The sequence below is a fragment of the Anolis sagrei genome, chromosome 6, assembly GCF_037176765.1.
Source record: "Anolis sagrei isolate rAnoSag1 chromosome 6, rAnoSag1.mat, whole genome shotgun sequence".
Taxonomy (NCBI): Eukaryota; Metazoa; Chordata; class Lepidosauria; order Squamata; family Dactyloidae; genus Anolis; species Anolis sagrei.
The window spans coordinates 18,506,966-18,521,846 of NC_090026.1; the positions used below are offsets into that span (position 1 = coordinate 18,506,966).

The 14,881-nt window shown below is 44.0% G+C and overlaps 1 protein-coding gene across 1 annotated transcript in view; it reads right to left on the minus strand.

Annotated features, from left to right (window-relative positions):
* LOC132777859 (C-Jun-amino-terminal kinase-interacting protein 3-like) overlaps positions 1–11,705 on the minus strand; it is a 25,752-nt gene extending 14,047 nt beyond the window's left edge. The window contains exons 1-6 of the mRNA XM_060780374.2: positions 11,059–11,705; positions 6,854–6,974; positions 5,660–5,730; positions 5,465–5,550; positions 2,975–3,062; positions 1,900–2,008 (exon numbers count right to left, since the gene is read on the minus strand). Coding sequence (XP_060636357.2) covers positions 1,900–2,008; positions 2,975–3,062; positions 5,465–5,550; positions 5,660–5,730; positions 6,854–6,974; positions 11,059–11,358 — 775 coding nt within the window. The 5' untranslated portion in view covers positions 11,359–11,705. The remainder of the gene's footprint in view (positions 1–1,899; positions 2,009–2,974; positions 3,063–5,464; positions 5,551–5,659; positions 5,731–6,853; positions 6,975–11,058) is intronic.
* Positions 11,706–14,881: the final 3,176 nt, after the last annotated feature.

Below are 14,881 nucleotides of genomic sequence, written 5' to 3' on the forward strand. Positions count from 1 at the left end.
CCATTACCTTCCTGCCAAGGCGGTGTCTATTGATCTGTTCACATTTGCATGTTTTCGAACTGCTAGGTAGGCAGAAGCTGGGACTAACTGTGGAAGCTCACCTTGCTCCCCGGATTCAAACCACCACCTTTTCAGCCAGCAAGTTCAGCAACTCAGTGGTTTAACCCGCTGTGCCACTGAACAATGTCATATTGACAACAGATTCAGTTTGTCTTCTGCTGCTCTAGAGATTAGGACACTAAGCAAAGAATTCAGACTACAGGAAAGGAGATGCCACCTAAACATTGGGAAGAACTTTCTGATGGCAAGAGCTGTTTGACAGTCTAGGAGTGTGTAGAGTCTCCTTCTTTTAAGGTTTTATAATAGAGGCCAGTTGGCAATCTATTAGGAGTGCTTTGATTGTGTATCCCTGCATAGCAGGGGCTGGATTATTTCACCCAGCCAGATTCTGCATTCCAACATATATGAAAGCTGCCAGGGGGAGGATGGTTATCTTAAGGCTTTCTCTATTTCATCAACTTAATCCTGTGGGAAGCTCCTTTTGCTGAGTAGTGCTGATGTTTATCAACAGTGAGCCGAAACCTTGGTCAATATTTTACTGCAAATCGGCCAGAAATCTATTAGTCAATCCCAATTTACCTCCTGCTCTAGTGTTGCCAAGCTGAATAGCAGTGTAGCTTAAATGTTAACAAGATCCTCGAGCACTGTGATATTCCACTAGGAATCCCCTCCTCCCTCACATCCTCAATCCACCTTTTATCTGCTACATCCCTCCCAAACACAATTATTTACTGGTGGAGAGAGGTGAAGCAGGGCAGCAGAGAAGCAGACTACATTATGTCTTCCTAGGTGTGTTACCTCCTAAAGCAGAGTTTCTCAACCTGGGGGTCGGGGCCCCGGGGGGGGGGGGTCGCAAGGAGGTGTCATAGAGGTCACCAAAGACCATCAGAAAACACTGTATTTGCTGTTTGTCATAGGGGTGCTGTGTGGAAAGTTTGGCCCAATTTTATTGTTGGTGGAGTTCAGAATGCTCTTTGATTGAAGGTGAACTATAAATCCCAGCTATCCCAGCAACTTCAACTCCCAAATGTCAAGGTCTATTTCCCCCAAATTACACCAGTGTTTACATTTGGGCATATTGAGTATTCAGGCCAAGTTTGGTCCAGATCCATCATTGTTTGAGTCCATAGTCGTCTCTGGATATAGGTGAACTACAACTCCAAAACTCAAGGTCAATGCCCACTAAACCTTTCTAGTATTTTCTGTTGGTCATTGGAGTTCTGTGTGCGAAGTTTGGTTCAATTCCATTATAGGTGGAGTTCAGAATGCTCTTTGATTGTAGGTGAACTATAAATCCCAGCAACTACAACTTCCAAATGAAAAATCAATCTCCCCCCAACCCCACAAGTATTCTAATTTGGGCGTATTAGGTATTTGTGCCAAATTTGATCCAGTGAATTAAAATACACGCTGTATATCAGATATTTACATGATGATTCATAACAAAATTACAGTTATGAAGTAGCAACAAAAATAATTTTATGGTTGGGGGTCACTACAACATGAGGAACTGTATTAAAGGGTCGCAGCATCAGGAAGGTTGAGAACCACTGTCCTAAAGTTAGGGAAGCAACCTTCTCCAGCGCTAGCATTATGTTTCAATATGTAATCAGTTCTGCTGCCCTGTCCTGAAAGATCTCAGCTAAAAACCTTGGGAATCTCTTAATCAATCAGAGGAGAGAATACTGGGAAAGACAGAGCAATGGTCCAATAAAGTATTAAAAGCGGTATTGAGTGTATTAAAAGTGTATTCTAGAAAGGAGGAGGAAGAGAGAAGAAAAGAGACATAGATGGGGAAAGAGAGGGAGGGAGGGAGTGGGAGAGGCTTGCTTTCCATACCATCTTTCTCAAGGTGCACTATTTCTTGCGCCAAGGGGAAAGAGTTCCTTTTTGTGTCGCTCTCAGGCACCTTTTCGGAACTAGGAAGCTCTTGAATCTCTCTAGGTTCCTGAGGAAAGGAGGGGAACAGGGAGGAAAAGATAAAAAGGCTACAGCCTGGTTTCCTTCAAAAAGGGGGATTCTGCTTTGCCTCCCTTGCTTTTTTTAGTGTTCATTCTAAATACCATATTATGTGAATTGGAGCATATTATTTGTTTTCACATTGTGTGTTAAGTTGTATTTTCATTCCCATCATATTAGCTAGTTTGTTATGGGGTTTTTTTTCCATTTGTGTTTTCTGGTCATGTTTTTTCTCTTTATGTACTATGTTGCATGTTTGGCTTTACCCTTGCCTTTTTGTGTGTCTACTGTGGGCTTTGGTATCCACTGGGGTTTGGTTCCAGGTTATTGATTTATCGTACAGAAGGGAACTGAGGGTATAGTTCTAATGTATTTAAAACAACACAGAGTTTTAAAAACTTGGCATTATACTAAATGTCCTTTGACTAGTAACTAGCCACTTGGAGTGCCTCTGGTGTTGCTATAAGAAGGTCTTCCATTGTGCATTGTACTATATATAAAAAGCTTATACCAAATGAGTTTCTGGAAAAAAAAATTCCCCTAATATTTTTGATTCATGGTTGGTTGAATCTGTGGATACAGAGAGCCCACTGTATATTGCAATCTTTTTCAGAAGATTTTTTTAATATATATTTCTCCTATTGACCATTGACACAGTTGTTTTGTATACTGAAGTATATTACTGACTCTAACTGTATCAGCTTTCTACTTTTTGAACATATGACTTATTTGCTTGATTTATATTTCATGAGTGCCTTTATCTGACTGGGATCCTTTTTGTAACAGCTCCCTTCAGCAGAAGCCTTGTTGACTGGAAGATTTTGGGGAGCAAAGTACCTTTTCTCAAGAATTAGCTTTGTAAATATGCAGCTTTTCCACCCACCACTGCTGCCATTTGTGAAGTGTCAAGAAACTGTGTCAGGCTTAGGCCTCCCCCCATAAACCATCCACTTACTTCTGGGGAATTCGGCATTTCAGGAGGCCCAGGGTCTGAGGTTTGTGACAGAAATGCAGGGGGCACTTGGAGTGGAAGGGGTTTCAACCTGTCCAGGAAAAAAAAACCATATGTGGAATATTTCATGACTACCTGGAAATATCCATCTTATGATGTTCTTATCCCTCCAACACTGACTTTTCACAGACATCTTTCTTTCCCATCCTAAAAGTCTTGGATGTTGCCAACATGACTATCTAAATAAGCAAACAACAATCAGGAAACACCTAAAGAAAGAGGGAGGTTTGCACAGGAATTACCTTCCAAAAGAGACCAGTGTTGTCATGTGCAAACAAGAAGAAGGCACTTGGGGAATCTCTATTGTTCTTAGGAGAACAGAATGAATATTGTGTTGTTGAATGCTTTCATGGCCGGAATCACTAGGTTGCTGTGAGTTTTCCGGGCTGCATGGCCATGTTTCCAGAAGCATTATCTCCTGATGTTTCACCCACATCTAGATCAGGCATCCTCAGAGGTTGTGAGGTCTATTGAAAACTAGGCAAGTGAGGTTTATATATCTGTGGAATAATGTCCAGGGTAGGAGAAAGGATTCTTGTCTGCTTAAAGCAAGTGTGAATGTTGCAAATGGCCACCTTGATTAGCATTGAATGGCCTTGCAGTTTTAAAGCCTCACTGGTTGCTGCCTGGGGGAATCCTTTGTTGGGAAGTGTTAGCTGACCCTGATTGATTCTTGTCTGGAATTCCCCTGCTTTTTGAGTAGTGCTCTGTATTTACTGTCCTGATTTTAGAGTTTTTAATACTGTTCTTTTTTATGGTCTCCACCTTTGTATTGAAATTGTCCACATGCTTGTGGATTTCAATGGTTTCTCCATGTAGTCTGACATGGTGGTTGTTAGAGTGGTCCAGCATTTCTGTGTTCTCAGATAATATGCTATGTCCAGGTTGGTTCTTCAAGTGCTCTGCTATGACTGACTTCTCCGGCTGAACTAGTTTGCAGTGCCTTTCATATGTTCCTTGATTCTTGTTTAAGCAAAGCTGCATTTGGTTGTCTGTATATAGACTTGTCCACAGCTGCATGGCATTAGGTAGACTCCTGCAGAGGTGAGAGGATCCCTCTTGTCCTTTGCTGAAGGTAGCATGTGTTGGATACTCTTTGTGGGTCTGTAGATAGGTTGTGTTTCTTCATCAGCTTCATTATGTGGTCAGTGGTTCCCATGATGTATGGTAAGAACTCTTTTCCTCTGGGTGGATCTTTGTCTTTACTCTCGTGGCTTGTTCTTGGCCTTGCAGCTCTTCTGATGTCCATTGGCCCATAGAGCCCAATTTATGTGGTTCAGTTCACCTTGGAGGAGGTGGGATTCACAGATTCTTTTTGCATGGTCAACCAGGGTTTTAATTGTGCTTCTTTTTTTTGACATGGGTGATGGTTGGAGTCTTTATATAGCAACACTCAAAAAACAGGGGAATTCCAGACAAAAACCAATCAGGGCCAGCTAACAACTCCCAACAAAGGATCCCCATGCAGCAACCAACTAGGTTTTGAAGCTGCAGGGCCATTCAATTCTAATCAAGTTGGCCAATAGCAACATTCACAACAGAAAAGAGTTCTTTCTCCCACCTTGGACATGTCACAGATATATAAACCCCTACTTGCCTAGTTTCCAGCAGACCTCACAACCTCTGAGGATGCCTGCCATAGATGTGGGTGAAACGTCAGAAGAGAATACCTCTGGAACATGGCCCGGAAAACTCACAGCCCGGAAAACTCACAGCAACCCAGAATAAATCTTATTTTATTTTAATGGCAAAATAAAAAAAAGAAAAGGGAAAAGGAAATTCTTTAACTGGGGCATTAAAACATTCCATTTTTTTACTTGTCTAGCTTCTCAAGACAGTCTGGGGTAGGGATCACTTTCTTCCCCAATGTGGGGCTTGGGATAATTACATTTTTGACAATTGCTCAAGGAGGCGATGTTGAGAATCTAGAGGCAGACAAACCTGGGATGCATAGCAACACCACAGCATTTCAGCACCTTGGACAAAAATATCCCTTCCTCTTGTGAGATGGGTGAGAGCAGAGAGCCTGGGGAAAGTTACAATGGGTCTCTAGTCATACTCCACAATTAAATCAGTTGGGTAATTCCACCCTGTGGATGCTGGGATATGTAGTTTCATGAAGTGCTCGGAATTCTCTAGTACACTCCCTTGAACTAAAGCTATTTGAAAAAGCATGTCACGAAACCACAGATCCCAAAATTCAATAGGATGGAACTATCACAATTTGCACATTCCTCCAACCAGTGTGGCCACTGAGCACTGACCATGTTGAGCTGGGGGGGGGGGGGAGGTTCTGAGAGTCGCAGTCCAAGAAAACGTAGCTTTTCCCAAGCTCTGGCAGTCAAGATGTAGTTTATTGACTGTACAGTCCATCTTCCATGTCCAATTGTCTTTTCCAACCCCCCCCCCCCCGCCCAACTGTCTTTTCCAAACCTTTTCGTTTCTGCAGACGAAGATCCAGTTTGACCCACAACAACTGAAGCCCTCTGCAGTTTCAGCTCCTTGTAGCTTTGCATCATCTGCATGAAACAGAGATGGAAGTGAAAATGCTATCCATCTTGGAAGGGACAAAAAAAAAGGGGGAAAGGAGATAACAATCTTGGAAAGGTTGTTCTTTGTCAAACTTACCTTGGAGTGGGTCTGGCTGAGATTGGAGAGCTCTTTCAGCAATGAAGATTTTTGCTCCTCCAGGCTGGCCACTAGGAAGAGAAGGATGATAGTAATAATTATGTATGTGTTTTTGCTATCTATTTAAATAAACCACTGAGCTGCTGAACTTGCTGGCCAAAAGGTCTGTGGTTTGAATCTGCAGAGCAGGGTGAGCTCCCACTGTTAGCCCCAGCTTCTGCCAACCAAGCAGTTTGAAAACATGCAAATGTGATTAGATCAATAGGCATCGCTCTGGCAGGAATGTAATGGCGCTCCATGCAGTCATGCCGGCCACATGACATTGGCGGTGTCTACGGACAACGCCAGCTCTTCGGTTTAGAAACGGACATGAGCACCACCTCCCAGAGTCGGACACAACAAGACTTAATGTTAGGGGAAACGTTTCCCCTTAAATAACTTAATCAACTGTAAGCTGCTCTGGCTTTTTTTTAAAACTTAAGGACAAGACATAAATACGTTCAATCAATAACAATAAATACATATATATTACAAGAAGGTGGACTCAAGTAAGAGAGGGCCCACCACAGATTGCTATCCTTTTGCTCTGTATTTTCCTCCTGTGAAGATTCATATATGTTTGTGTGTGCACATGGTTTCAAGTTTCCTGTTGATGTGAATTTGATACCCTTTTCTCAGGCAAGGAATACTCAGTGGTGGCTTTCCTTCCACTGAAACATAGCACAAATACACAGGCACAAATGTACCTCCAAGAGACCAAAAGATGCACAAGGAAGAGGTTTCTCCCACTCTGTGGGTGCATCTAAACCAGGCCTGGGCAAACTTTGGTACTCCCGGTGTTTTGGACTTCAACTTCCACAATTCCTAACAGCCGGTAGCCAGTCCAAAACACCGGGAGCACCAAAGTTTGCCCAGGTCTGATCTAAACTGTAGAATTAATGTAATTTGACATCACTTAAATTGCCATGTCTCAGTGCTATGGAATCCTGGGAGTTGTAATTTTACAAGGTTTGTCCTCTGTCAAAGAGTGTTGGTGCCTCACTAAACTACAAACAACATGATTCCATAGCATTGAGGCATGGCAATTAAAGTAAGGCCAAACCAACTTGACAGTCTCCATTAGGCTGAGCTGGGGAGTCTGAACGGAGTGAAATGCCTACAAGGTTAAATGGGCTCAGTGTAAATGAGCCTCACCTTGATCAGCGTAGCTCCTTGCTTTGCCATCCAAGGTGCGGGTCTGTCCTTCGAGCCGGTTCATAGCTGTCCCATGTGCCTTGCGCTCCTGCTCCATGGCATCTTCCAGCTCCATGAACCTCTGCAGGGAAAGAACCAAAGGACAACTGTTATTTCATAGCATTACTGGGACTAGAGGTTAATTTCCACTGGAGCCATGCCTTGCTCCCTCATAGCTATGCCTGTATCTGGATTGCTGTGAGTTTTCCGGGCTGAATGGCCATGTTCCAGAAGCATTCTCTCTTGACGTTTCACCCACATCTATGGCAGGCATCCTCAGAGCTTGAGAGGTCTGTTGGAAACTAGGTAAATGAGGTTTATATATCTGTGAAATGTTCAGGATGGGAGGGAAAAAAACTCTTGTCTGCTTGAGGCAAGTGTGAATGTTGCAATTGGCCACCTTGATTAGCATTTAATGGCCTTGCAGCTCCAAAGCCTGGCTGGTTGCTGCCTGGGAATGGAGAGAATGTCAGGAGAGAATGCTTGAATATAGCCTAGAAAACTCACAGCAATCCAATGATTTTGGCTATGAAAGCCTTGACAACACTTTGTCTGTATCCCTTCCAGCAATGCTTGGCGGTCAGCCTTGACCCCACTCCAGGTCATGCAACACATTACCACTAGGCAATCCCTCATTCAACGCAACCTGAACAAGAACCATAAACTCTCGCTTGTTTTGATATTGTTCAGGATGTAAGGAGAGCCAAAGGTGAAGGCAGTAGGTGGGAAATCTGTAGAAACGTTTATGTGGCTTTTTATGAGCAACTCACAGGATCTCATTGCTGGCTAAAAAGCTGTGGTCTATATAAAAATACTTCCCCAAGCTCTGGAAATGGAACAAAGTTTCTTTAAAATCTCCAGCAATGTTGTGCCCTTGCTCCTATCTCCTCTCCACAGTGCAAAGAAATGCAAGGACATCCACTGAAACCAGATGGAGTACAAGGTTTGAGACAAAACAAGTGCTGTTCTGCTCAAAGCAAACGCAATTTGGGGTCCGTGCCATGGGATACTACAACATCAGCTACTGGGAAGCATCTGTCATTACAGCAATTCAAAAACACAGTTCCAATTTTGAAAAATCCTTTATCAAAAGATAAGAAGAGTCCTGGCTGAGCTTATCAAAATCTTATTTATTCCAGTATTGCGTTTGCAGTGGCAAACAAAATGGCCCTGCGAGTTGGCCCAAAACACCTGGAGGAATAGAGTTTAGAAATCATTGGGGATGTATCTATACCAGGTATGGGCAAACCCAGCCCCAGATGTGGCCCCTTGGGCTCTTTTCTCAGGCCCTCCTCTCACACACCATCCTATCCTATTTATCCTATCTATCTATCCTATCTATCCTTTCTTCCTCCTTCCCTCCCTTCCTTATCTCCCTCCCTGCTTCCCTTCCATGTTTTCCCCTCCTTCCTTCCCTTTTGTCTTTCCTTCCATCTCTTTTTCATTCCTCCTTCCCTCTTTACATCTTTCTCCCTCCTTCCTCCCCCTTCCCTCTCTTTCCTTCCCCTTTGTCTTTCCTTTCTTCCCTCCTTTACCTCCCTTTCTCCCTCCCTTCCACACCTTTGTCCTTCCTTCCCTTTCCTCCTTCCTTCCTTTTGTCTTTCCTTCCTTCTTGCTTTCACTCATCCTTCCCTACTTTGCATCCCTTTCTTCCTCCCTCCCTCCCTCCATTCTACACTTTTGTCCTTCCTTCCCTCTTTCCTCCTTCCCCCCTTCCCTCTCTTTTTCTCCTACCTTCCTTCTCTTTTGTCTTTCCTTCATTCCTTTCTTTCTTTCCTCCCTTCTTCCTTCCCTCCCTCCATTCCCTTCTTTCTTTCAATGCTTGTCTTAATCCCTTTCTTCCTTCTCCTTTTCCAGCTTCCTTTCCTCCTGGGGAATGTTTACCTGGGAGAACCATGTCTCAAGATCCGAAAGGGTGTCCTATTGGGGGGGGGGGGGAGGGGGGTACTGCTGCTCTAGCTCTAGAGACCTGGGAACAAGGGAGCAATGGGTTCAAATGTCAGGGGAAGAGATTTGACTTCCTGAGAGCTATTGGAGAGTGGCATAGGTTGCCTCCAAGTGTAGTTGAGTCTCCTTCTCAAGAGGCTTTTCCGCAGAGGATGTCTATCAGGAGTGCTTTGATTGTGCCTTCTTGTATGGTAAAGGGTTAGACTGGATGGCTTTTGGGGGTCTTTTCCAAGAACTTCCTGAGTGTAAGAGCTATTGGAGAGTGGCATAGGCTGCCTCAGAGTGTGGTGGAGTCTCCTTCTCTGGAGGTTTTTCCACAGAGGCTGTCTATGGAGAGTGCTTTGATTGTGCCTTCATGTATGGCAGAGGGTTGGACTGGGTGGCCGTGGGGGTCTCTTCCAAGAACTTCCTGAGAGTAAGAACTGTCACTTCCAACAGACCTTCTCAACCTCTGAGGATGCTTGCCATAGATGCAGGCGAAACGTTAGGAGAAATGCCTCTAGAACATGGCTCTATAGCCCGAAAAAACCCACAAGAACCTAGTGATTCCAGCCATGAAAGCCTTCGACAATACATTGTCAGAAAATGGTGTAGGCTGCCTGGGAGTGTGGTGGAGTCTCCTTCTCTGGATACTTTTCCACAGAGGTTCTCTATCAGGGAGTGCTTTGATTGTGTCTTCCTACATGGTAGGAGGTTGGACTGGATGGCCTTTGGGGGTCTCTTCCAAGAACTTCCTGAGAGTAAGAGCTATTGGAGAGTGGCATAGGCTGCCTCAGAGTGTGGTGGAGTTTCCTTCTCTGGATACTTTTCCTCAGAGGTTGTCTATCAGGAGTGCTTTGATTGTGCCTTCCTGCATGGCAAAGGGTTGGACTGGATGGCCCTTGGTGATCTCTTCCAGCTCTAGGATTCTATATCAGGAGTAGGCAATACGGGGTTTCATGGATGTACTCTTTTGGGATCTTTCCTTCACTTTCTGCCTCTGAAAGAGAAGAGGAAGGGGAGGAAAGGGCAGGGAGGGGGCTTGGAAAGTTTGCCCATGCCTGGTTTAAGGCATTGAATAATTGCCATATGTAAACCGCCTTGAAGGAGCCCCCCCCCCCCCCGATGGTGCAGTGGGGTTAATGTGCTGAGCTGCTGAACTTGCTGACCAAAAGGTTGCAGGTTTGAATCCAGGGAGCGGTGTGAGCTCCCGCTGTTAGCCCCAGCTTCTGCCAACCTAGCAGTTTGAAAACATGAAAATGTGAGATCAATAAGTACCGCTCATCCTGAAGTCCAAAACACCTAGAGGGTGTTAAGCTTTTTGGGGATCCAAACGTTTCCTGTGTTTCCCTCACTTTCAGCCTCCGAAAGAGAAGAGGAAGGGGAGCCTGTAGGTTGTTGGGAATTGTGGGAGTTGAAGTCCAAAACACCTAGAAGGAGGGCCGAAGTTTGCAATGCTGGGTGCTCTTTCCCAGCATGCCATGCACACCCTCCCCCCCCCCCCCCCCGCAAAGTTAGAAAGTTTGTCCATATGTACACCGTGGAATAAAATCAATTTGACCTCACCTGGCACTTCAAAAATCAACTTAAAATCCGGTTTCTGCCTTTGGCAGAATTCTGGGTTTTGTAGTTTAGTGAGGCTGTTAAAGGCTCCTCCCTAAACTACAAATCCCAAAATTCTGCATTACACTAGAGAAAAAACCCCACTTAAAATCTGGTTTCTGCTTCCTGCAGAATTCTGGGATTTGTAGTTTAGTGGGGGCTTTTAAAGGCTCCTCCTTAAACTACAAACCCCAGAATTCTGCATTACACTAGAGAGAGAAAAAATCCACTTAAAATCCGGTTTCTGCCTCCTGCAGAATTCTGGGGTTTGTAGTTTAGTGGGGGTTAAAGGCTCCTCCCTAAACTACAAATCCCAGAATTCTGCTGAAAGCAGAAACTGGATTTTAAGTGGATTTTTTCTCTAGTGTGATGAGGCCCAAGTGTCAGGGCTTGGGCAAACTTCGGCCCTCCCTCTAGGTGTTTTGGACTTCAACTCCCACAATTCCCAACCGGCTGTTGGGAATTGTGGGAGTTGAAGTCCAAAACACCTAGAGGGAGGGCCGAAGTTTGCCCATGCCCTGGTGTACATGCATTGTCTCCCTGCTATGGAATGTCTGGGCAAAGGACAGCTCCCAGGATGCCACAGCAGTTGTAGCGGTGTCAAACCGCGCTAAGCGGGACGGTGCGGACGCACAAACCTCTTCGGCCCGCTTGCGCCCGGCCCGCTCTCGCTCGTACTGCTCGAGGAGGCGGAGCCGGTCGTCTCGCAGCCTCTCCAAGGCCTGGTCCCGCTCCCGGACTTGCCCGCAGGCGCCTTGCAGCGACTCCAGGACGGAGACCAGCTGGGGCAGGAGGCCCGAGACCGCCCCGGGCCCGTGGGCCGCCACCAGCCGCTCCAGCTCCCCGTAGAGGCCCCCGGCTAGGGCCGAGACCAGCTCCTCGTAGGGGGCCGGGTTGGGGTCCCCGTCGCCCCCGAAGGTCTCCTCCGGGTCGCCCATGGCTGCCCAACGCTCCGGCTCCACCTGTTGAACTGCCTCTGGCGCAAGCTCTCTCTCTCTCTCTCTCCCTCCTCCGTCCTTCTTACTGCCCTGGCCCTTTAAGGCTTCCGAGCGCACTCCTCCTTTGGGACACTCGCATCCGCATACTTCTCCAACCACTAGGCAACACTCCCCCTCTCGGAGTCTATACGCAGGGACTTCTTTTCTCTGCTCTGTCCCTTTAAGAAGAAAAGTGGTGGTCTTCCCCGGCCAGGAAGAGGTCACAATCCCCGGATGTCCCCGCTCCTCTAACTCTCTCTTAACTTCAGACCACTTTCCAAAGACCCAAGAGAGAGAGAGAGAGAGAGGAAAAGAAGGCGGGCTCAGAATCCTCAAGCCCGTCCAATAGCGAAAGAGGAGAGGCCCCACGACTGGCCAATAGGACGCCGAGTTGAGCCGTGCTAACCAATCGGGGCGCTTTCCCCCCAAAGACGAGGAAGGAGGAGGTTAGTATTAACTTTCTGGCGTCACATGATCGGGAAAGGTCACGTGACCTGCGAGAGCTTGGTGGGTCGTGTGGGACATGCACGTCTCAATGGTCTCTTGGTCACCCCCTCCCTTTTAAACATTGGATTTTCCTCCTCCTAACTGAATATTGCAACTTTCTTTCAGAGCCACTTGTTGCTGTCAAAGTAAACTAAAGCCTTCAGAGATTATAATGATATCAATAATAGCAAAATTAGGTCAATATCAATAACAATATAATAACAATATAATATTACGTTTTGTTGATATAATATAGTATTAATATTACTGTTCTTTACATAAATTGTTAATATGAATGATAGTAATATATTAATAATAATAAACTTTATTTAATACCCCGCCACCATGTCCCCAATGGGGACTCGGGGCGGCTTACATGAGGCCAAGCCCAACAGCATATTACAATAAAGTAATAATATAATAATAAATAATAAACTTTATTTCTACCCTGCCACAATCTCCCCGATGGGGACCTGGAGCGGCTTACATGGGGCCAAGCCCGGACAACATAATACAGCAATAAAACCAAAGCGTATACAACAGACAACAACAACATTATCAAAACGACATTTAAAATAATAATAAAATAAAATAAAAATTCCAATCGACACAATCATAATAGAGATGACAATGGGCGGGCCACATATTCCGAATAAAAAACAATTAAATAGGAGTGGGACATTTAAATGGAACTCATAAAACACACAGCGTTGTGGGACAGAACATCCTATTTGGAGAGCACGAACTCCATTAGCCGAAAAACTTTGAGGGGGTGTAAAATATGCTGTGCACCTACTCGCCAAAAGCGCAGAGGAAAGGCCAGGTTTTGAGGTTCTTTTTAAATTCTTTTTAAAAATAAAACCAAAACACAACATACATACAATATATGATTACAAAGACCATAAAGCAAAATCATACACAGTAAAATAAAATAACATAACAATGAGCGGGCCGCATGTGCAAGATAAAAACTAAGATTCTAAAAATACTAAAATCAAGATGAGATAGCGATGGAGCAGATTGTTTGTGGGGGAGAAAGGAACGGGGTCATAAATATAGATTGATATTGATATTACTATTAATATTAATATTAATTATAGTAATGTAATGATAGTAATATAGTAATATATAAATATTACTATATTAATGTACAGTACTACTATTCATAATATTAATATTATTCATACTTTTTTTGTTGTGTCAGGAGTGACTTGAGAAACTGCAAGTATCTTCTGGTTTGAGGGAATTGGCTGTCTGCAAGGACATTGCCCAGAGGACGCCCAGATGTTTTGATGTTTTGACCATCCTTGTGGGAGGCTTCTCTCATGTCCCCGCATGAGGAGCTGGAGCTGATAGAGGGAGCTCATCCGCCTCTCCACGGATTTGAACCTGCGACCTGTCGGTCTTCAGTCCTGCCGTCACATGAGTTTAACCCACTGCACCACCGGGGGGCTCCATTATTCATACATTAATAGCAATGATAGTATATTAATATTACTATTGTCATATATTAATACTATAGTATTGATATTACTATTGTTCATATTAATATTAATGATATTAATGTATTAATATTACTGTAGTAATATTATAATAGTAATATATATTAATATAGTAAAATATTACTATTACTATTATTCATAGTATTAATATTACTATTGTTCATAAATATATTAATAGTAATGATAGTCTATTAATATTACTATTGGTATTAATTAATAGTAATATCCTATTGATATTACTATTGTTCATATTAATATTAACCGCAAGAGGAATTGACGCCAAATTTGTCCACAACATACCTACTAACCCAAGGCGTGACGATCACTCAGAAAAAAACCCCAAAAAACACAGTGACAGGAACTTAAAATTCCCCAAAATCTAGAATATGCTACAGCACGTGCTTGCAAATGACTTGCCTGGTCCCTACAGGAAATTCCACCTGAACATTAGGAAGAACTTTATAACTGTGAGAGCTGTTCAGCAGTGGAACTCTCTGCCCCGGAGTGTGGTGGAGGCTCCTTCTTGGAGGTTTTTAAACAGAGGCTGGATGGCCATCTGCCAGGGGTACTTTGAATGTGATTTTCCTGCTTGGCTGATTGGGGTTGGACTGGATGGCCCACGAGGTCTCTTCCAGTTCTATGATTCTATGACTTGACAATCCACAGATTTTAGTTTTTGCAATAGGATCCTGGAACCAAACCCTAACGGATACCACGGTACTGCAATGTTTACTATATTTATTATCATTTAAAATTGGAAAAGCCACAACAGTTAAAGATATTGCTGTGTTGTCATGGCTTTCTTTGGTTGGAATGACAAAGGAAAAATACAGTGGGGGGAAAACCCAGTACAGTTATAATGAGATTTTCATCAGTTAAGGAACAGACACCAAAGAAAAAGAAAATGACAAAACAAGTAGAGTGGAAATCCTGCAGTGTTCAGAGCAGCATTTGTTTAAAATGTCAATGAGATAACTCTCTGGAGACTTGACTGAAATGCTTTAGTTCAAAAAGCTGCATAGATCAATATGCGGTGCATATGTGTGAGTTTGAAATGTCTTGATCTTCTTTTAAAACACTCACTCCTAGAAGTTGTAGGATTTTGAAATGGCAGAAAATTTGTATATTTCATGTATACCTCAGCTGTTAGGAAATGAGCAGTGGACCTTTTTGTAGACCTTTTTGTAGATACATTTACACTGTTGGAATTAATGCGGTTTGACACCACTTTACCGCCCTGTGGAATTACAGAATCATAAAGTTGGAAGAGACCACAAGGACCACCTGGTCCAACCCCCTGCCATGCTGGAAAATGACAATCGAAGCATTCCTGACAGATGTCCAGCCAGCCAGCCGGCCTCTGCTTTAAAACTTCCAAAGGATAATGGGATTTGTAGTTTTACAAGGGCTTTAACCTTATCTTCCAAAGAGTGCTGGTGCCTCACCAAACTACAACTTCCATTATTCCATAGCATTGAACCATGAGCAGTGAGCAG